Source organism: Phoxinus phoxinus (assembly GCF_949152265.1).
Source record: "Phoxinus phoxinus genome assembly, chromosome: 4".
NCBI classification, from domain to species: domain Eukaryota; kingdom Metazoa; phylum Chordata; class Actinopteri; order Cypriniformes; family Leuciscidae; genus Phoxinus; species Phoxinus phoxinus.
In genome coordinates this window covers 37,275,349-37,299,020 of record NC_136879.1, presented here as the reverse complement: position 1 = coordinate 37,299,020, position 23,672 = coordinate 37,275,349, and the positions used below count along the sequence as shown (strand labels likewise).

The window sequence follows — 23,672 nt, the reverse complement described above, 5'->3', positions numbered from 1 at the left end:
GTGTGTGTGTGTGTGTGTGTGTGTGAGAGAGAGAGAGAGAGAGAGAGAGAGAGTTAATGAGTTAAATCAGTCAATCATCTTAAGTGAATAACTTATTTTATTCATTTAAATTGCTTAGCTAATTCTGAGTTTCTGTCTTTCATTTTTTTTAAATAATAAAACATACGAGATTGATTTAATATAAAATGATATATATAGGCCTATAGCATATATATATATATATATATATATATATATATATATATATATATATATATATATATATAGGCTATATATATATATATATAGCCTAAGTGACGGTTTTTAAAGTAGTCTAATAATTTTTAGTAGAATTAGTCATCTTAAAGTCCACTCTGGAACGCTCAAAAAGCAAAAGTGTACATCTTCGACCAATCAGCTCTCGGTTACGGAATCTTGTGGACCAATCAAAACGCGCTGTTCGCGTAATAGACAAGGAGGTCTCTGCAAACTCATGAATGTCTCAGTAGTTTGAGAACTCGCGCTCATCCCAAACGTCTGCTAATAACAATAACGCGGCGATTATAATTCTCCTCACATAATGAGAACAACCAAAGGACCACAAACGTGGAGAGGCTGCATCTGATTGATAACTTTTCATTCCATCCTCTACTTTCTATTTTCCTTGAGGGATACAAAAAGATCACTGGAGCTTATATTTTTGTTTTTGTTTTTTTTGATCGTGGAATATTTACATGCATTTTTAAGTCCTGGTGGTTTGAAGTGCACTTTTAGTCAACAATGAACGGCTTGGCAGGGACCGTTCCCAGGATGATGCGTCCATCTCTCTCTCAAAACTATCCCCGCACTGGCTTCCCTATGGAGGGTAAATTACATTATTAAAAATAATGCACATTCATATATGTTAATTTAATAGTAGAAATTTGAGGTCAAATGTAAACTATTTTTGGATTTGGGGTTGCATAAGTGCTGAAAACGGTGATGTTATTTTTCAAAATGTTGTGAATTTAGTAAACGTTTGTTATAGCTACACATATTTTGGTACAATATTAAAATTGAATTAGCCTATGTAATTATAAAAAAAATATATGAAATACAAATGCCTAAATGTTATTCAGTGGTTCTTTGGATGAGCAAATAACCCTTCTTATTTAGAAACAATAGCTGATGTTAGACATTAGGTTCTTTAGACAATGTTCTTGATGTGTGTCAATGTGTTGATTTCTGTTTCTATAAAACACAGAAAAATTCGGTAACACTTTATTTTAGTGTCCTTGTTACATTTTACTGTAGCCTAGTAATAACTACAAATTATGCATAATTGCATGCAACTATTCCTAAACACATACAGTGTAACAAAGACACCTTAAAATAAAGTGGTTCACTTTATTTTAAGGATTCTTTGTTACACCGTAATTATACATTTAATTAGAGTAATATTATGTAGGCTAACTATTATGAGGGTTATTAACTATATGTAACATATGTAACATTGACACTGTAAAATAAAGTGTTACCAAATAAAATGTAACCAAAAGTTGTACAGTAGCCTATAATGTAAAGTTCTGGCTATGAATATGTTTAATTAGAATAATTATTTTTATTTGTTTTCATCATTAACAACAGATTTGTTTCCATTTAACACTTTCGCATATTTACTGACATTTCTATTTTGTTTTATTTAACTCAATTATAGGCTAATTCAATTCAAAATAGCATGGAAAAAAATACTATTTTGATTGTAACCAATTTGCAACACTTTATTTTACAGTGGTCTTGTTACACGTTACATGTAGTTACTGTAGCTACCTATACATTATGAATAATTACATGCAACTAACCCTAAAGCAAACCCTATAGTAAGTAGGGTACATTAATTATTATTACACAGTAGCCTACTTAAATGCATAATTACACTGTAACACGGACACCTTAAAATAAAGTGTAACCGCTAAAATGTCAGGGAATTAAATGCACATGCATCGAGCCAATATAAGCTCTTCCTTATAAGCACACTTCAGTTGATTAGGGATAATAGGCTAAACAGCATGAATTATTTTTTCTATCATGTTTGTGCATAGCTACTTCAGTTCGATGACCGTCTCTTACATAATTTTTGCTTCGATGCAGTTTCAACTCCGATGGGTCAGGGTCGAGTCAACCAGCTCGGAGGAGTTTTCATCAACGGCCGGCCTCTACCGAACCACATTCGGCATAAGATAGTGGAGATGGCCCATCACGGGATCCGACCGTGCATGATATCCCGCCAGCTCAGAGTCTCTCACGGATGCGTCTCCAAAATCCTGTGCCGGTATCAGGAGACTGGATCCATCCGGCCTGGAGCAATCGGCGGGAGTAAAGCCAAGGTGAGGCCCTGAAGTGCGGATTCATCTATTGCAGCTGGCGCGCAGGAATTTTGTGAGCAAACTCAAAGCAACTGGTCGACCGAAAGCGCTGACATTATGACATAACGAGAGTCTTTGAACTGAATCAGGCACATTGTTGACTGTTTTTTATTTTTATATTATTTTTAACAGACATCTCCAGATGTGGAGAAGCGCGTTGAGGAATATAAACGGGAAAACCCCGGAATATTCAGTTGGGAAATTCGGGATAAACTGCTCAAAGAGGGAATTTGTGACCGGGACAACGTACCATCAGGTATGGGATAAACATAGGAAAGTGTGCGAATTATTTATGTTACTTGCTGACATTTAGCCTACGGGGTTAAAAAAGATTTAGGCCTATATTTCATCAGGGAACAACTATCTCAAAGACGTAGGGCTTAAACAAAAAAGTTTATTTCTAAAAACTTCTTTAATCCATAATAAAAAATTGAGAAATAAACAATAACAATATTTATGTTTTGTCAATGTTCGCTCGAACACGATTTCTGTTCGCGAGCGTTTAATTCCTGAAGTTGCTGAACTGTTTCCAACAGTTTAGTATAACCACAAATCTTTCATTACTCACACTGGTTAATTTGTTGTCTAACTTTTGTGGTTACTGAAACGTTTGTGAACGTTGTTAAAATGTTTATTTCTATGTAAAAAAAAAAAAAACATAATAAGAGCACTTACACATTCTGTTCAACTTTTTTATTAAATGCTTGAAGAAGAATTTTTTTTTTAACAACAATTATCATCATTGTCATAACATACATTCTGTTCAACTCTTGTTCAGTGAGTTCATTAAGCCGCATCATGAGAGGCAGATATGGCGGGAGAGGTGACGAGGAGGAGGATGAGGACGAAGAGGACATCGAAAAGCGTGAGCAAGAAGAAATCGCCCGCAGGAGTGGACACAGTATCGAGGGGATTCTAGCGGACAGATGTGAGTGGATCGTACACACTTTTTATAGTCAACTTAAAAGGGTTAGTTCACCCAAAAATATTTTTTCGGAATACAAATGAAGATCTTTTTGATGAGATTTGAGAAATTTTTGTCCCACCATTGACAACTGACACTTCAAAAAGTTAATAAAGAGATTGCACACGAGAATGATCCTCATTGGTTCTTGCTGAAGCTCAAACGTGTGTGACACGAGAATGAACCTCATTGGCTCTTGTTGAAGCTCAAACGTGTGTAACACGAGAATGATCCTCATTGGTTCTTGCTGAAGCTCAAACGTGTGTAACACAAGAATGATCCTCATTGGTTCTTGCTGAAGCTCAAACGTGTGTAACACAAGAACGATCCTCATTGGTTCTTGCTGAAGCTCAAACGTGATGCGTAACACAAGAATGATCCTCATTGGCTCTTGTTGAAGCTCAAACGTGTGTAACACAAGAACGATCCTCATTGGCTCTTGCTGAAGCTCAAATGTGTGTAACACAAGAATGATCCTCATTGGCTCTTGTTGAAGCTCAAACGTGTGTAACACAAGAACGATCCTCATTGGCTCTTGCTGAAGCTCAAATGTGTGTAACACAAGAATGATCCTCATTGGCTCTTGCTGAAGCTCAAATGTGTGTAACACAAGAATGATCCTCATTGGCTCTTGCTGAAGCTCAAATGTGTGTAACACGAGAATGAACCTCATTGGTTCTTGCTGAAGCTCAAATGTGTGTAACACGAGAATGAACCTCATTGGTTCTTGCTGAAGCTCAAACGTGTGTAACACGAGAATGAACCTCATTGGTTCTTGCTGAAGCTCAAATGTGTGTAACACGAGAATGAACCTCATTGGTTCTTGCTGAAGCTCAAATGTGTGTGACACGAGAATGAACCTCATTGGTTCTTGCTGAAGCTCAAATGTGTGTGACACGAGAAGGAACCTCATTGGTTCTTGCTGAAGCTCAAATGTGTGTGACACGAGAAGGATCCTCATTGGTTCTTGCTGAAGCTCAAACGTGTGTAACACGAGAATGAACCTCATTGGTTCTTGCTGAAGCTCAAATGTGTGTGACACGAGAATGAACCTCATTGGTTCTTGCTGAAGCTCAAATGTGTGTAACACGAGAAGGAACCTCATTGGTTCTCGCTGAAGCTCAAATGTGTGTAACACGAGAAGGAACCTCATTGGTTCTCGCTGAAGCTCAAATGTGTGTAACACGAGAAGGAACCTCATTGGTTCTTGCTGAAGCTCAAATGTGTGTAACACGAGAATGAACCTCATTGGTTCTTGCTGAAGCTCAAATGTGTGTAACACGAGAATAAATCTCATTGGTTCTTGCTGAAGCTCAAACACGAGAATGAATCTCATTGGTTCTTGCTGAAGCTCAAATGTGTGTAACACGAGAATGAATCTCATTGGCTCTTGCTGAAGCTCAAACGTGTGTGACACGAGAATGAACCTCATTGGTTCTTGCTGAAGCTCAAACGTGTGTAACACGAGAATGAACCTCATTGGTTCTTGCTGAAGCTCAAACGTGTGTGACACGAGAATGAACCTCATTGGTTCTTGCTGAAGCTCAAATGTGTGTGACACGAGAAGGAACCTCATTGGTTCTTGCTGAAGCTCAAATGTGTGTAACACGAGAAGGAACCTCATTGGTTCTCGCTGAAGCTCAAATGTGTGTAACACGAGAAGGAACCTCATTGGTTCTTGCTGAAGCTCAAATGTGTGTAACACGAGAAGGAACCTCATTGGTTCTCGCTGAAGCTCAAATGTGTGTAACACGAGAAGGAACCTCATTGGTTCTTGCTGAAGCTCAAATGTGTGTAACACGAGAATGAACCTCATTGGTTCTCGCTGAAGCTCAAATGTGTGTAACACGAGAATGAACCTCATTGGTTCTTGCTGAAGCTCAAATGTGTGTAACACGAGAATGAATCTCATTGGTTCTTGCTGAAGCTCAAATGTGTGTAACACGAGAATGAACCTCATTGGTTCTTGCTGAAGCTCAAATGTGTGTAACACGAGAATGAACCTCATTGGTTCTTGCTGAAGCTCAATTGTGTGTAACACGAGGATGAACCTCATTGGTTCTTGCTGAAGCTCAAACCTGATGCGTGACACGAGAATGATCCTCATTGGTTCTTGCAGAAGCTCAAACGTGATGCGTAACACGAGAATGAACCTCATTGGTTCTTGCAGAAGCTCAAACGTGATGCGTAACACGAGAATGAACCTCATTGGTTCTTGCAGAAGCTCAATTGTGATGCGTAACACGAGAATGAACCTCATTGGTTCTTGTTGAAGCTCAAACGTGATGCGTAACACGAGAATGATCCTCATTGGTTTTCGCACGTCAAGCAAGCATTCTTGAGTTTCCGTTTACTAATGTGTGAGTTGATGAATGTTTCGATTTACATACAGACAGTTTCCAGACAGAACTCTGGCATGATTGTAACTAATCTGAAGTTGTTGGAAAGATGTGCCTCTAACAAATTTAATAAGAATGATATTTATTATATTTAGAAAATAGCTTGAACAATTTAGGGCCTATAATGGTGATTACAACTCATAAAGGGTTCCATCACTTGGTATTGGTCAGCCTTTACAAAAGACAGAAATTACACTATCAGTCTACAAGTTTTTTTTCTAAATGTGCCTGAAAATGATTTAAAAGGTGTACATCAAAGGGGTCAAAACTGGCTTTTTAAAAATATATTGTTGTCTGAGGTCAACTTATGACGTTCGCTTGGTTTTTACATTTAAAAACATAAAAAATGAATAAGTACTCGGCTATTTTCTACCCTGGTTTTGAGCCTAGCTCCTGAAACGCTGTTTTTTTTTGGCCGTGCCGCATTGAAGACTTGGAAGTAAACGCCCACTGCTATGATTGGGTAACAGTTTTGCATATTATAATGAGTTTCATGTAATGCGCGAGTCGGTGGGCGGGGCTAAACAGGCGGTGTTGAAGTAGGCGTCGATCTTTTTCTGCGGAGGCGGGGTTTGATACCCTTTGACGTCATAGATCCCCTCTTTAAAAAACCTGTTGTTCGCTGGGCCTGGTGTCAATAAAAGCTATTATTGGACTAACAAGGAAGTTTTCAGTTCTAAAACTTACAGGATATTCTTATAGTATGATGACCTCTTATATGTCAAAACATTTTTATTTTTCAGTTCATCACCCCTTTAATATAATATTATTATTTTTTTAAGTATTATTTATCATTTAAAAAATAATAATCTTGCTTACGTGTACTGTGCTAGACTAACTGGGACTGGTCACGACACTTGCATATTGTTGCACTATTTTTAGTTTGATTGCTTCTATTGCTCTCCTTTGTAAGTCGCTTTGGATAAAAGTGTCTGCTAGTGCTAAATGATTAAAAAGTAAATGTACATGTAAATAAAATAGTGCCTTTCTCAGCAAAACATTTTTATTTTAATTGACAGACACAACAAGTGTCTATGTGGAATGTGTTAATAATATAAAGTGTTAATAGCACCCCATGAGAGAATGTCCACAATGTATAGAGCTGGATTCTATACAATTTAATTCCTTGAACAATGCATAATTATCATATTTCCATTTGTGTTGTTTCATAGTATTGATGACTTTACTATCATTCTAAAATGTGGAAATATTCATAACACAAATTGAGTAGTTCAAACATTCGATTGGTAGTGTATATAAAAAGCAGACATTTACATAACAGAAATGTGTATTAATTTGTAATATTTCTTCTAATTCATTAATTTCTTTTTATTAAAATGAGTTAGATTAAGTAATAATATTATTAATTGCCACAAATATTATGGCATCAGGCATGAAGAGAGTGGGAGACAAAAACCGCAGAACAAGTTAAACATTGGAAATCTGGAAAGATGATGTTTATTGTGGCTGCAATGATAGATTCATTCTGCGAGTTCGGCATTTCACTTAAAATAATACAAAATTAAATGTATACACTAAAAATTATATTTGGGAGAAAAAAAGAAACGTCCTTCCAAACTTCTGACTTTTGTCTTCTGTGGATCTCTGAAGGAGAAATGATTAAAACAGACTTATAAAAATATGACAACACATGAATTGTTAAAAGGACAGGACAGCTGTACCATTTAATGTGCAAAGAGGCCTAAAAAATAGAGTAAAAGAGTCTATTTTTGCCTTCTGGCTGAAGCCAACAGCTGGAGTGACTGATGTTTTGCTGTTCTATAATGATATTTAATGAGCTAACAGTCTATCCCTGCGTGACTAATTAAGGTGAACGTTATTTGACTGCCACCAATGCCCTGCTAACACCACTTCAGCTCCCTAAATAATACTGATCGGGATGCAGTGTCACACTTAATGGCGACGGGAGTTTATTAAAGGCTATTTCGGTCAATAGGGACCAGTGTTCTCCTCGGCTGTTCCTTCATGGCCCCGAGCGTCAGTCACAATGGGGGCGAGCCTCTCGTCATGCGCGCCTCCACAAAGCCCGTCCGTCACGCTCTGCCCGTCTCGCGATCCGAAAAAAGACGAGTTGCCCGAGCCGATTAAAGCAGGCTCTTTATTTGAACTTCACTTTCATCTGGCCAATGAGTCAAACTCGCCTCGCTCTTTTTCTCCTCCGTCCTCCCCATGCCCCGTTCTACCTCTCTTGGCCTGCGGCGCATTTTCGGTTAATATCTGTGGGCCGTTGTCTGTCCGCTCCATTCCCACCATCGCCCCTCCTTCTCTGGGAGACACAGACAGGCAAGTTGAGTTCAGTCTTTACACCCTTCTTTTGAACAGGCAGCAGCTTGATTCCTGAACCCTTTCCTTCATACTGTCTCCATATTTCATCTTAAAGACTCAAAGATGTTGGCGTGTGTGCGGGGAGTGAAATCTCACTGTTTGCCATCCTCCAAAAATCCCCTCATCCCAGCTTACAAATGACCCTTTTAAGTTAAAACGTTATTGAATATCTGAATGGAAAAGTTCCATTCTCTTTTGAATGTTTGAAAAATGTATCATCTTGGTTGTGTGAACATTAACAGTTACATTTTATAATTTTGCATGTTACTTTTGAATGTTCTCTGGACCATCTAGTAACGTTTACAAAGCGTGCAACTAAAATGAAGCTCCATGAATGATTTTTGAGAGCATAATTAAAGACCAGATAACTTATCTGGAACTTATCAATAATATCTGGAAGAATGTTTGTTTAGAACTTTCAGAGAATCGGTAACACTTTATTTGACAGTGTCCTTGTTACATATGTGACATTTACCATAGTAATAACAGTAAATTATGCATAATTACATGCAACTAACCCTCAACCAAACCCTAATCCTACACTGTAAAACATTTTTTGGTTTAACTTAAAAAAGCAAGTTACCTTGTTGCCTTAAAATTTTGAGTTCGTTGTACAGTAATTAAAAATTTGAGTTAATTCAATGAAGAAGAATGGTTTAATAAACAGAAACTCAAAATAGTATGTTATCTTCACACATTAGTTATCGAAGTTGATTTGACAAAAGATAAAAAGTTGTGATAACAAATCATGAAAAAAGTAAGTACATATTGTTAATTGATATTACTCAATGCTGCAACAGTGACACCTTAAAATAAAGTGTAACCAGAGAACCTTGCCAGAACATTAGCCAAAGTTCCCTGTTAGCTGGGATAAAGTATTGTATTGTATTGGAGTAGATGCATTTAAATATGGCCAGAATAGAAAATGCAACTTTAAAAAGTGTCAAATGATTGACACTCGCACATATGCACACGTCGCCAAACATATGCACATGCAAACACATGCATGGATGCACACACACGTACACATGCATTCACAAACAGTGCCAACTGGCCCAGTGCGGGATGGTTTGTGTGGCACCATGGAGTGTGCAGTCAGCGGCTCGTAATTTACTCTGAAAGCCGAAGCAAACACAAGCACATGCACACAAGCATAAATATGCACCACCAGGAAGACCTAAAAAAGGAAACTTCGTCAAGACCGCATTGGCAAGACAAAGCCTGGACTGAAAACAGCATTGAAAAGTGACGTTCATTAAGGCCTGATGGTGTTTAAGTACTTGAGAAGTGGTTGCTAGGCGGTTGCTATGATGTTCTGTGTGGTCCACAGATACTTTACCTGCATAAAAACAGTGTACTCACATATAGCAATATACACTTAGCAAATCTCGGCTGCATGATTGTTTAGATGATTGCAAAAATGTGAACTGTATTATTGGATATATAAGTATCTCCAACTTTATCCGCATGCATAAACATACAGGCCTATATATGATAGAGAAAATCTCAACTTGATTGCTTGTATCTTTGCAAAATGTTAAATATATAGCTGTAATATGCTAAATTTGGCATGAAGATATTACGATATTATAAATATTACCATCATGATTTCCTGTAAAGCTGCTTTGAAATAATGGGCCAGATTTACTAACAGCTTGCACCAGCGCAAACCTTCTTTTGCCGTTAAAAAACTACCTTCAGGATTTACTAAAGACACACAGTGAAAAATTAGCACTTAAACGGCGCGGGCAGGGTTATTTTTTGCATTTGTAGGAGTTTCCCTTTCAAATTTATGGGAGGAGAGTATTTAAATCAATCATGCAAGATGATTTACTAAGGTTTGCGCTCATAGATATCATATAAAGGCTAGATGTCTCGTCCGCGCTACTGGCCAATGGAGGTCGACGTCCGCACACGGCGGCCATCTTGCCACAGGGGGCTCGCTCACTCGTAACATTGTGTTTTAATGGTGCATATACTTTTTAAATAACCATAACTTTCTCAATTTTCTACCGATTTTCAAACGATTTGGTTTGTTATAAACTTCAGAAATGTAGTTATGACACTTATGAATAATTATAATATTATATATTTTTCAACATGTTCAAGCATCCAGAATTTTAGCCACGTTAATAACGTTTGTAAGAAACCAAACCGTTTGTAAATCCGTCAAGATTTCAGCGAGATAAGAGGATTTGTGTTCGTGCAGATCACTCACCTTACTTCAGGTACCATAGAGCTCGCCAGAAAGCTTCCCTGTGACAAGATGGCCGCTGGTGATGCCGTTCGAGACTCCGGCTTAAGACATCTAGCCTTATATGGATATCTATGTTTGCGCTAGTCAATTTACTGGTATTAGCGCCATTATATGGCACCCAAAATAGCATGTCTTAAAGCAGACGCTAATTTGCGCTGCTCTTGGTAGATTGTGTTGGTCATTATGGAAATTATACGGCTGCATATGTGGTCTTTAATTTACGTGTCGTCAGTAGATCACGTGCAGAACTTTCCTCTCCCATCGGTGCTTTTATGGGATTGTGCTAACGCTAATTTGACCTGTTTAGTAAATCTGGACCTACGTGTATTGTACAAAAACTGACTTGACTTCACACACCTAAGGTAATTCTCCTGGTTGGGTGGTTTCTGAGGTGTTCCGGTTGGTGCTAGATATAATTTAAGGCGTTGCTAAGGTGTTGCTAAGGAAGGAATCTTCAATGGGATTTTCTTCAGTCTGATCAGATAGGAAACACATATGCAAGTCTGAAATTACCGAAGCTTGTAATCTCTAGGAGGAGTTACATGTGAAAAATTTGTTTGTGGGTTTGGAATTGTGAAATTATGGAGTACAAAGTACATTTTTTATCTTATATTAAATATTAAAGCATATATTGTTTTCTTTTTCTGATAAAAAGAGAGACAGACAGTGAAAGGATTACAGTGGGATGGACAATGCGGGGAAACCCCCAAACCAAACTGTCTCCATTGTGTCCAGTGTGCAGTGTCAGGGTCAGCAGACTTAGGAATCCGTGTCTGCTTGTGTTCAGGCCCTGAAGGCAAAATTACAGTGTGTGTGTGTGTGTGTGTGTGTATGTGTGTGTGAGTTATAACACAGACAGCACGAAAACAACAGAGAGAGTTCAGGACGGTTGCTATTTATTGGATAGTTGATAACTGAACCTATTATCAAATATGAATCAACTCACCTAATCACAGTGCAGTTTCCTGCTCAATTTGCTAAGAAAAACTTGTTTTATGTATAGTGAATTCTTATAGGAGACAGTCGGCAAACACTTGTCTGAATATGTGTTTTCAATTGGTAAACAGAGCAGTTTGAGGTCACTGGCGTTTGACCTCCAGGGAGCAAAGGTCACACTGGTGTATGTTTAGAAAGACAGGTGACTACTTCCTGTTGTAACTCATATTCCCTTCAGCATAAAACACTGACTATGTTTGCAATAGCATATAATCTTACAGTCTGTTCATAGTATGCACATTTTATGTGTGCACAAAATGAATTGCCACAATATACACACCGCATGGAATACTATATCCTACAATCCAATGCACTTCATCTCCAGTGTGAAGTAATATATTAACAGCAGTCTTTTTCTTGAGATCGGACGGACATACACTGCCATTCAAAAGTTTGGAGTTGGTTACATTTTTAATGTTTAAAAAACAAAAAACAAATCGCATGTTCCCCAAGGCTGCATTTATTTGATCAAAAATACAGTAAAAACTGTAAAATTGTGAAATATTATTACAATTTAGAATAACTGTTTTCTATTTGAATATATTTAAAATGCATTTTATTCCTGTGATCAAAGCTGAATTTTCAGCATCATTACTCCAGTCTTCAGTGTCACATGATCCTTCAGAAATCAGTTGATTTGCTGCTCAAGAAACATTTATTATTATTATTATCAATGTTGAAAACATGTGCTGCTTCATATTTTTGTGGACACATTTTTTTTGTGTCAGGATACAGTCACTTTTTGATCAATTTAATGCAACCTTTCTGAATATCCATCCTTGCTTTTAAACCGCAGTCAATGCATTTCTACACAAACTTGGATTCAAGCTGCAAAATAATCATCTGTAATTGACAACTTGATGCCGGTCGCCAAATTAAACGTGCTATGTGATGAGGCCGTAGCATGCGCCGTACCACTGTTTGAAATGTTTATAGTTGCATACACACTAGCTTCTTTTACATAAGTCACACAACCAGAAAAGCAGAGAAAAAGAGGCTAAAGAGACGAAGAGCACATTTGGCTCCGAGCTGAAACGTGTGGTTGTTTGAGGGCAGCTGCGAGGGTCACAGTTGCTCTTTAGCAAGTCAAGTCCTCCCTCTGTTTCTCTCTGTTCCTAAACGCTGGGGGGCAGATGGGCCCACGAGCTGTCACTCATCCTTTCTGTCTCCGGCATCTGTTAGTTCTCTATGTACTGCTTAATGTAGTCGGGCACTCACTCAGCCAGCCTCGGCCGCTGAAATGAACCCGCCTCGCTCTCCCCTCTTCGAGACGCTGCATTTGTTCCCAAGCTTTCTTTTGTCCCCCTCTTTGTCTTTCTTTTTGGGCTGTTTTTGATGGCGAGGGGGCATGTCATTGGCTCAATTAGCCCTCTTCATTACCTGCCCCCAAGAGAATCAGAAGAACACACACCAAAACACCAACTCAGAGTGCTACACACGCACATATGGGTTTGTCTTGGACCTCTGCCGCTTGCCTTAGACCAAAGCTAAGCGTAACACTGCAAAAAAAACACTTTTGTCTCGTTTCCCATGCCAAAAATCGAAACATTCTTAAATCAAGATACATTTACTTTAGAAGGAGAATTACTTAATATTAAGTCTTCTTTTTATAAAGGTTTCAGCTAACACTTGAATTAGAGCCCTTATGTATAATGCATTATAAAGGTATTCATAATGTACATTATAATGCATTATATCTTTTCATAAATAATTGTAACCAAAGTTAAAATGCATTATAATATTTTCAGATTCTGAAATTGGTTGTTTGTCATGTGTTTTAATATATGATACTTTTGTAAAGGTGTGTTCAATGATTAGATAAGTATTATAACTGTAGTTACAGTTATTCATGAGACTATACAATGCATTATAAGGTGCATTACAGGGCATAATTAATGCATTAAAAATACTTTTATAATGTATTATGCATAAAGGCTTTAAGAAAAGTGTTACCAAAGTTTCATAAGAAACTGTGGTAAGAAGTGAAAGTGCCTATGCGTTCGCCGTCCCACGGTATTATGTGGATTTTGTGTGCATGAACACACGAGGTATATGTGCTCGGGTGATGTTTCGCCTTCAAATATTGAATTTAAGCGACGAGCGCCCAGAGCTGAAAAGAAACTTTGGAGATGCTTTTAGTGACCGCACCGTTTACATAGCGGAGGGCTAAAATATCTAAGCAAGACCTTAAAACACACTACACGCTAACTTTACATGCCAAAGACCTGAAAACACACACACACACACACACACATACAAACACACACACACACACACACACACTCTGTGTATTTACAGAAGGCAGAATATCTCTAGATTGTCCAGTGGTTCCATTTCCATTTCGTTTGGGTTTTTGGTTGTGTGTGTTTAGAAGCCTGCGGTCTGTTTTCTTCTGCCCGAATTAAACCTGTGTACTGTTTGCTCTTTCCTTCTGTTTATTCACTTGCATTGATTCCCATTCACTCAGCAAAAATATAAAAATGCAAGTGCTCACTTATTTGCAACCTGATGATCAAATGTCAAAAAGGAACATTTTGACATAATTTCAAAAAAGTGCTCCTAAAAGCTCATAAAATGACAACATGCACCATACAAGTATCATAAAAACAGTTCATGCAACTTTTGCACTATATCACAAGTCATACAATAAATTTGTGTGAGAAAATTATACAAATTTAAGTGGTTGTTCACTTGTAGTCGTTGTAATCTCATTTGAGACTCATTTGAGACTGAGAAAGGCGAGAAAGCGGTTTGATATAGATAATGTCGAAAGGATATACATAGACAAACATATTAAAAAATAGGCTACGAATAAATACAGCACAGAAAAACGCAGCCTGTCTGATCACCTAATGCCATATATATATACTGTATATATAAAATGTCAAACAAACAAAAAATTCCCTTCAAAGTTATTTAAATCAACAGCTCTCAAAATAGTTTTAGCATGTTGATGAATATGCCAATTATAATGTGTTTGGTATTGTCGGACTAGATCTGCAATGCTCCTGCTGCTGGTGATTATTGCTGCAGTGTGGACGTGCTACTGCTAATAGATACACAGAAACACTGCTGTGAGCATGTAAGATTTGCTGATGCTTCATAAATAGACGCACATAAATGCCGTAGCAGACCTAGGCAGGTGGAGCTGGGGGAGGTGGAGGGTTTCAGAGGAACTCTGATAGTGCACTGCAGGACTACAGCAAACAATGAACCAGACTATTTAAATGCTGAGCAAGCAATCTCATCAAGGCCAATCAGCTTGTGCCATGTGGGAATGATGTGATTGCCTGCAGATTGCCTGTAAAGGACCAATCAGTCTCCATGCCTGAACTCGATATTCATGCGAGTGCACAGAACTAGAAAACCCGATCTACGACTCATTATTCAGCTCTCATTCCTTGAATGGATGGATCAGAATCAGATTTGAATGGATTTCAGATCTTTGAATTATCTGTGTCCGCATCCAGATCTGAAGTTTCAGGTGCTTCTGTGCTTCTTGTGAAGAGGTTTTTGAAGAGATTTAGCACTTGAACTACTCTGGCCCAGCTTTTCCCCTTTTTGCCCCACACACACCCACCTTTGGCCTTCTGTATGCCCCTTCCACCCCCTCCAGGGCAGGTGACGGCCTCCACTGAGAGCCCTGGCCATCGTGACGGATTCCACAGATGGAGCGTGCAAATCAATCCAACAAAGACTGAGGGGAAGAGAGAGAGAGAGAGAGAGAGAGAGAGAGAGAGAGAGAGAGAGTTGCACTAATAGCTCAATGTCTGAAGATTATAAATTAAATAAATATGAATCTCCTTTAATTCCAGCCCCATGAATATATAGTTACCAGCTTCTCCTTTTGGCATGTGTTGTTGTGAAGTCATTCCAGGCTGATGAACAGTTTTCCACAAAGTTCAGCGTTCCCTATAAGCCAAATCCCTGTGAAATTGTAGGAATTTCCCATAGTTCTCGACGAGTCCTCAAAGGTACAATGGCTGATTTCTGTTTAAAACAAGAAAAACATTTCAACTTTAACCCTTTTTTACGAAGACACGTATCAGGTTTGATTTATTAATTGTTTTCTTTTATAGGGTTTTCTTCAATTTTCCATTTAATATTATGATCATCCAGTGCATTGCTTCTTTCTTTTCTCCTCTGTATTTCTCTTTCATCCTTCCTGTTTAAAAAGAAAAAAAAACATCACATGTGCGTTTTATATTCCCTCCTGCAGCTCTCTTTAATTGTGTTTTATTGACTGTTGCATTTTGGTTTTTCAGTTACTGGGGCAAAATGATAGATAAAAAATAGACAAGGAGTTACTGTGACACACAAATAAGCCTGTTTTTGAAGTCTTTCAAGAAAAGATGTGAAGAAGCTCATAAAATTGTCCCTCATAAAAGCGCTACAGCATTAAAAATGGGAAAAAGCTGCTTAAACATGTTTGTTTTGTAGTTCTGCTAGTTGAGGAATGTCATTTGTGCCTCTGCTTGTTTGTATTTGTATATTTTGTAGGTCGACCACTTTATATGATTGTATAAGCGGCGATTTACCATAAACCTCTGGTAACTGTCATGGGCAAATGTCAGCCGGTAAGTGACAGAATGCCAGTGGGCGGGGCCTATGGTGCGATGATGTGTAACTATTCATTTCATTTGGTGCCGTGACCCGGATGGGAGTGAGGTTTAGCGGGATGAGTGTAACTGTCATAGGCAAATGTCAGCCGTTAAGTGACAGAATGCCAGTGGGCAGGGCCTATGGTGCGCTGATGTGTAACTATTCGTTACATTTGGTGCCGTGACCCGGATGGGAGTGAGGTTTAGCGGGGTGAGTGTAACTGTCGTAGGCAAATGTCAGCCGTTAAGTGACAGAATGCCAGTGGGTGGGGCCTATGGTGCGCTGATGTGTAACTATTCGTTACATTTGGTGCCGTGACCCGGATGGGAGTGAGGTTTTCGGTTGTGAGGGTAACGGATGTAGGCCATTAAGAGCTGTGCGTGTAAACCTCACTCCCCTGATCTCAAGAGGCGAGCTAGCGGCTGCGGTCTTTAACGTACTTGTTAGCGCACTCGCCTCCCATGCCGGTGACCCGGGTCCGAATCTCGCTCGGAGTGGGTCGAGTAGGACCGGTTGTACTTTCAGGATGTTTTAATAGTTCAAAGACCACTTATATGTAAACAGAACAAGTCAAATTTGATTTCTCATGTCATGACCCCTTTAAATACATTTCTAAATAATCTAATAAAAAATTCGCTATTCTTTGCATGTGTTTCAGCGAGTCCGTCTGATGAAGGTTCAGAGGTGGAATCTGAGCCCGATCTGCCGCTGAAAAGGAAACAGCGGCGCAGTCGAACAACATTCACGGCCGAACAGCTGGAGGAGCTGGAGAGAGCTTTTGAACGCACACATTACCCTGATATCTACACCAGAGAAGAGCTCGCTCAGAGAGCTAAACTCTCAGAGGCACGAGTACAGGTACACATACACCCATACACCTCAAAACGAATTGATAGAATAAAACAAAAACAAATGAACTGTTTCATGTTTGTCTTTTCTCAGGTGTGGTTCAGTAATAGACGAGCTCGTTGGAGGAAGCAAGCGGGAGCCAATCAGATCATGGCGTTCAATCACCTGATCCCTGGTGGGTTTTCACATCCGGCTATGTCCAGTCTCTCCCCGTACCAGCTGTCAGAGAGCCCGTACCCACCCGCTGGCCTTTCTCAAGGTAAACATTTTATATTCAATTCCAATTTTTCCTACAATTTATTCTGATGTATTGTGTGACCATTATTGGTGACTGTATCTGTTCTCAGATTCGAGTACTGTACACAGACCTCAGCCGCTCCCGCCGCATCAGAGTTCAGGAGGGGCGGGGCCGGAGGGCGGGGCCTCATACTGTCTCTCGAGTCGCCATGGTTACGCAGGATATTCAGATACATTTGGACCTCATAACAGTCACGCTAACTCTTCCATCACACATCATAATGGACTGTCTTCTCAGGTAATAAAGCCACAGAACTACTTTCTAGTAATTTTAAAATAATTTTTCCAGACCAGTTAGTATTTAGTAGACTGCCAGTCTTTGACTGGTTTAACCAATGATCGAATAAGTAAAGTATCATTGGTCTGATGTTGATTACCACAGAAAATAAAGTCCCTGGACGTCCAGTAGCCAAGTGTGTAGCATCACAAATACACATTTAAAATAAGATCATATTCACACTGTTTAGAAGGTACAGTATGTCCATAACTATATAAATATATATATATATATATTCAGTGAAAAATATTAAATTAAATAATATTCTTATTATTTAAATGAACATACTAATACAATATATAGTATTTATATAATTATGTATGCTATAATATTTAATTATATACTTCATATGAATAATAATCAATAATTTATTACATAATATTGCATAAATATTTTATTAATATAATATAATAAATACATTTATATTATTGTAATATAATATTAATTTGTAATATAATATTTACATATTTTTTAAATAACTTTTATCATATTTAATTTAATACTACTTATACATATTTCATGTATATAACTTTTTCTGTGGAAAAATGCTAAAGTTAGTTGTTAATTTTCGCAGTTCATGATTTAATTACTGTTACATGTGACAGTAATTAAATATGATTTATATAAACCAATGGAGATGGATGTAATTTACTTATTGGTGTTTTTAATGAAAGATTTGTTTTATTAACATTTAATATTGAGCTTCCAATCCTCCATAAGAGTGCATTAAAAATATGTAAAGCATTTTCACATGAAACTGACTCTAGTAATGTATTATCAGAAGTTCATCAACCCAGAAAAGTAGTCCCACCTCAAAAGGACAGTTTGAACTCTTTACAGCTCAAATAACAAACGTTTTAACTGACAAATTAATCAAAACTATGAGATGCAAAATGTCTAGAAACAAAATTTCCCTGTGGTAATTGGCAGCATGATAGATTAAACCCTAAACCACTCCATACAAAAGTGATAAATGTTATTATATTTTTGGTTAATCCCTTAAAACGTAAAAACATCCAGGTTGAGAGTGCCTCAGTGAAGGTGTAGTATATCCCACCTGTTGACCCAGTGTCAGTTTAAAGCTCTTCTGGCTTCTGTACAAACTATTACACACTTCAAGGCGACGCGTTATGCAGATAAATTCCTCCATCGCGGGTCATCCACGGGCCATTTTTCATTCGGTTATCTTTAGCTTTATAACTGGACCGTGCAAAGTACACACACACACACACACACACACACACACACACACACACACACACACACACACTCTTCAGTGTGATAGATAGGACGACTGACCCACACATGTTCCTCATTTGTAAAAGGAGCGCAGCAGTTCCTCCACGGGGGGTGTGTGTCAAGAACACTGACGGGCCGCTGTGAATTACAGGTTTGACGGGTGTGAATGTATTACAGTCTCACATTCTCACTGTCATCATCTAGTGGTAATACTACAGTAATAATACGTGAAAAATGTTGCTAAGATTCAAAGCATCCCAGTGTACTATTGAGATGGATGTCTCAATCTGTGTTGTCTTGCATATCTTTTTTTGAAAGAAATTAATACTTTTATTCAGCAAGGTTGAATTAAATTGATCAAAAGTGACAGTAAAGACATTTAAAATGTTACAAAAGATTTCTATTTCAAATAAATGCTGTTCTTTTGAACTTTCTATTCATCAAAGAATCCTATCAAGGTTTCCACAAAAATATGAAGCAGCACGACTGTTTTCAACTGATAATAATAATAAATGTTTCTTGAGCAGCAAATCATCTATTATACTGATTTCTGAAGGATCATGTGACACTGAAGACTGGAGTAATGATGAATATTCAGCTTTGATCACAGGAATATATTATATTTTAAAATATATTACAATAGAAACCAGTTATTATAAATTGTATGCAGCCTTTTGATCCGTGCTATATGCATATGAATGTGTATGTGTATATACTGTGTATACAACCACCAAATATTTTAAATATTACAAACCCATGTAATGTGTACAAATTAAAACTTAAAAAATTAATGCTTAATTTAATTTGATTTGGAAATATTACTTTAATGCAAAAACTGCTCTAAAAAAAGTCTAACACTCATAGATGTATATACATAGAAACATCATCAGCGGCTGTTTTTATGGGCCGGTTATATGTACGGTAAGCCGTCCGCCATATTGGGAGGTGAACACCAGTCCGTGATTACTTTAGAGCAAGTTATAATAAGTTATACACATGTATGAATATCTATATCTGCAATAGACTTTAGCAGGTGATTTTTACAACCATGTCTGCGCAATGCGTCTACATACACACATATATGTCACACTGCCCAGATTACCTCTCAGATTTTCTATGAAATATTTTTGTTTAAATAGTATCCAGGAACAATGTAAATTTAATGTAAATCAAAAAAAAAAAAAATGTTGCCTGCTAAATTTTCCAAAACTCGCAGAGAAAATCTCCCAGAGCTTCGGAAACAGAAATCCACCCTGGATTCGGCACATGTCACTCTGGGAAAGGGTTTAAGCGAGACCATGTGCGTGACCGTGTGTCTGTGTGTGTGTGTTGTGCTGCGTTTACTGTGTCCACTGATGTAATAGGATCCTGTAGCCTGGGAGACATGCTTTTCTCTTTCTGTCTCCATGTAAAGGTGCTTATTTGGTGCAGCGACTGGAGTGTGTGTTTATTTTGGCCATAATTCTGGTGGTAGATTCAATAATGCTTCAGGAACTTTTATTCCCCAGAGCACACATGCAACATTCCTGAAATGCAGCACAGTGTTTTCTAGGTTAAATAATAATGAGTACACACACACACACACACACGCGCACGCACGCACGCACGCACGCACGCACGCACGCACGCACGCACGCACGCACGCACGCACGCACGCACGCACGCACGCACACACATGAATGCACGCACGCACGCACGCACACACATGAATGCACGCACACACACACACACGCACGCACTGTACTGCCCTCTGGCTCCGTTCTAGTCCTAGAATCAGGTTAAAAAATCCCCAAATTCAATTATTGTTTTTGCCTGATCAATTACAGGTCACATATATCTACCCAGATATCTGCAAATAAAGTGTGTGTGTGTGTGTGTGTATGTGTTATTTTAAACAATACAGTCACGGGGTAACACACAGCGTCTCAAGTCCCTTATTATTGCATACCAGCACTTCTCAAAAACAGCTTTGACCGCCAACATTACATTTTGTGCATATTGTACCAAAGACCTGTCCATTTAGAGGACACTCATTAATATGAAATAATTTTTTGTATTGATAATTTAGAGGTGTTTTCCCCGTATTTTGAATTATGCATTGCATTGTGTTTTAGGGTTAAAGGAAATGTCTGATTATATCATGGCTAAAAATTACCGGCACCTTTCCCACTTTTTCTATAAATACTGTGTATGATGATGAGTGAAATGACAAAAATTGGCCTTCGGAATATTATATGCACTATGATTTTAAATGCACTAATCCCATCCTCACATACTACGTAGAACAGACAGTGTGTGAGTAAGAACTGATCTCTCTCTCTCTCTGTAGGTCATGGGACTAATAACCCCAGCTGGAGTCACACACCAGAGCCAGGCTGAGTTTTCTCTGGAGTCGTGTGTATCCGTCAGCAGCTCGTGCTCTCAGCGCGTCGAACCTCGGTCCACTCTACCTGTCCTCTCGAACCTGCCCAGTCCTCAGTCTTACGGGCCGGCCTCCTTCTACAGCACAGAGCACAGCGCCCCCTACCAGTACAGCCAGTATGGACAAAGTAAGGTCGTTATTATTACTGTCAGCCTGCTTTAAACTTCTTATTTGATAGTGGCTGCTAGTCTTTGCCACATGCTCTAATATCGGGTGTGTGTGTGTGTGTGTCCAATTCTAGTTTGCATCGTTTGCTGATCGTATACTTCGCTCTTTTCCATGCATGCACAATTTATTTATCAATAAACAAACAAACAAAAAAAGGCCAAAAATAAATGCAAATAATAAAGACTTTAATTAATTATTTTTCTTTTTCAAAATCTGACACTAGTACCAGCAATTATACACTGTTCACGAGATATAAATTAAAAATTATTTATATATAAATTATTCTTGAATAATATATATTATTATTCAGCATATATATATATACAAGTGAAACTCGAAAAATTTGAATATGGTGCAAAAGTTAATTTATTTCAGTAATTCACCTTAAAAGGTGAAACTAATATAATATATTAGACTCATTACATGCAAAGTGAGATATTTCAAGCCTTTATTTGTTATAATTTTGATGATTATGGCTTACAGCTTATGAAAACCTTTTCACAATATTCTAATTTTGAGTTTGGGGTTTTCATAAGCTGTAAGTTTTTATACTAATAAAATTGTATATAATTTTATAATAATCGTTCATATATATATATATATATATATATATATATATATATATATATATATATATACGTATATATATATATATATATATATATATATATATGAACGATTATTATAAAATAATAAATTATTCATTATTATTGTAAAAACATATTATTTTTTAGATATTCTCTGGCCTATATTAAAGACATTCTAAAATATATTTTTTCACATAATTATATATTATTATTTGTATATATTATATTTATTTACTATAACATAAATATGTAACATCATTAAAATTATATATAAATATGTAGATAAAAATGAAATATATATGCTATATGAAATATGGCTAATATGAATGTCTTTGAAATAGAGAATATCTAAAATAATATGTTTTTATAATAATCGCTCATAGCAACAGCCTACATCACTAAGCAAAAAAAATAATATATATATATATATATATACAGTATATGACATATATGATATATATATATATATATATATATATATATATATGTGATATATATATATATATATATATATATATATAATATGTATATATATTAAGGCTATCAATAAATTAGAATAAATAAAATAAATCACTTAATCTGAAAATCACTCTCTAAATATGGCATAATGATAATATAAAATTAAAATAAGTTAGATTTCATTAGTCAAAATTAGCCTGTGTATTTCCTGTTTACAGCTGTGAGACAGAAAAGGTTGCTACAGTAATCGTTATATCGATCATTACACTTTTGATAGTGATAGTGTCATCTGTACACTGACAGAATAACTCCCAAATGTGATTGTCACTCCCAATACTTGCAGTTTGTTCGTGACCTGAGATTTTGAACCTGAACATGTAATAAGAGGGAAAAAGGCTTCACGCTCACATCAGATGTTTGTATAATAGTTCTGTGTGATTTGCAGAGGTCTGATTCTGTAATATCTGGACTGGGTTTGCGTGTGTGAATGTCATGGTTGGATGCTAATCTCCCGTGGCAGTATCATGATGAGAAGCAGCTGCTCTTGTCTAACTCACTATCCCGGCTCACAGTCACTCGTGCAGTTACGCTCTGATGAAAAGGCCATCGCACAAATACAGCAGCTCTTTAATGAAGAGGAGGATCAGCGTTTGCCAGCGTGATTACTGTGTCCAATGGACGGCACATGCTTTCTTTTAGAGTCCAGCAGCTGGAATTACTCATGCAAAACAAATATTACTAAAGCTCTATATTACTCAAATAAATCATACAACTTTATTGATACATTTTCATCATGATCTTTACATTTAAAATCCTCTTTTTCTTGTCTTCTAGATTCCTTTCATTATCTGAGGCCTGAAATTGCCTGAACGACCCATGCAACTCAACTGTCCCAAAGTCCTGCATTTTCAAAGCCGGAATTAGGATTTTACACAGACAGATGAGAAATAAAGACGGACTTGGCAATACAAATAAAACTGTCACGCCACTCACAGGATGGCACATGCAGCCACACACACACACACACACACACACACACACACACACACACACACACACACACACACACACACACACACACACACACACAGACGGCAGATCAAAAGGGCTTTTTCTGTCTAAAACATTCCCTTGAACTCTTCTTCAAAAGTCCTTCAGAATTATCCACAATCTCAGAAAACACAACAAGACAAGTTGAATCAAAATGAAAAAAGGAGACATTTGTGTATGGTTTTACTGCAAAACACGTTTAAGTGCAATATGAGAAATAGAAACGCACATTCACACGAGACATTCACAGCCACTGAGGTCTTTGCGGCCGGCGGCCGGCCAAATCAAGAGCGTGGAACGAGATCGGCCGTTCTTATGATGCCAGACACATCGCTCTCTGCCCACGTTGTAGAAGACAAATATTTTAGAGCCGACA

General features: G+C 37.6%; 1 protein-coding gene across 1 annotated transcript; it reads left to right on the top strand.

The window, feature by feature from the left end:
* Positions 1–483: 483 nt before the first annotated feature.
* On the top strand, positions 484–23,672 carry LOC306996996 (paired box protein Pax-3-A-like). The gene is made up of 9 exons (XM_079609984.1): positions 484–844; positions 2,110–2,345; positions 2,517–2,640; positions 3,163–3,312; positions 16,607–16,806; positions 16,891–17,056; positions 17,145–17,332; positions 20,940–21,159; positions 23,081–23,672. Exons 1-9 carry the CDS (start codon positions 760–762, stop codon positions 23,113–23,115), a joined length of 1,404 nt encoding a protein of 467 aa, XP_079466110.1. The 5' UTR covers positions 484–759; the 3' UTR covers positions 23,116–23,672.

What these genes read in the sequence shown, in the direction of transcription:
- LOC306996996 (XM_079609984.1), top strand. Translation starts at nt 760, where the DNA reads ATGAACGGCTTGGCAGGGACCGTTCCCAGGATGATGCGTCCATCTCTC. An exon ending in GGGGATTCTAGCGGACAGAT is followed by an intron (nt 3,313 to 16,606) that starts GTGAGTGGATCG and finishes CATGTGTTTCAG; the next exon opens with CGAGTCCGTCTGATGAAGGT. An exon ending in GTACAGCCAGTATGGACAAA is followed by an intron (nt 21,160 to 23,080) that starts GTAAGGTCGTTA and finishes CTTGTCTTCTAG; the next exon opens with ATTCCTTTCATTATCTGAGG.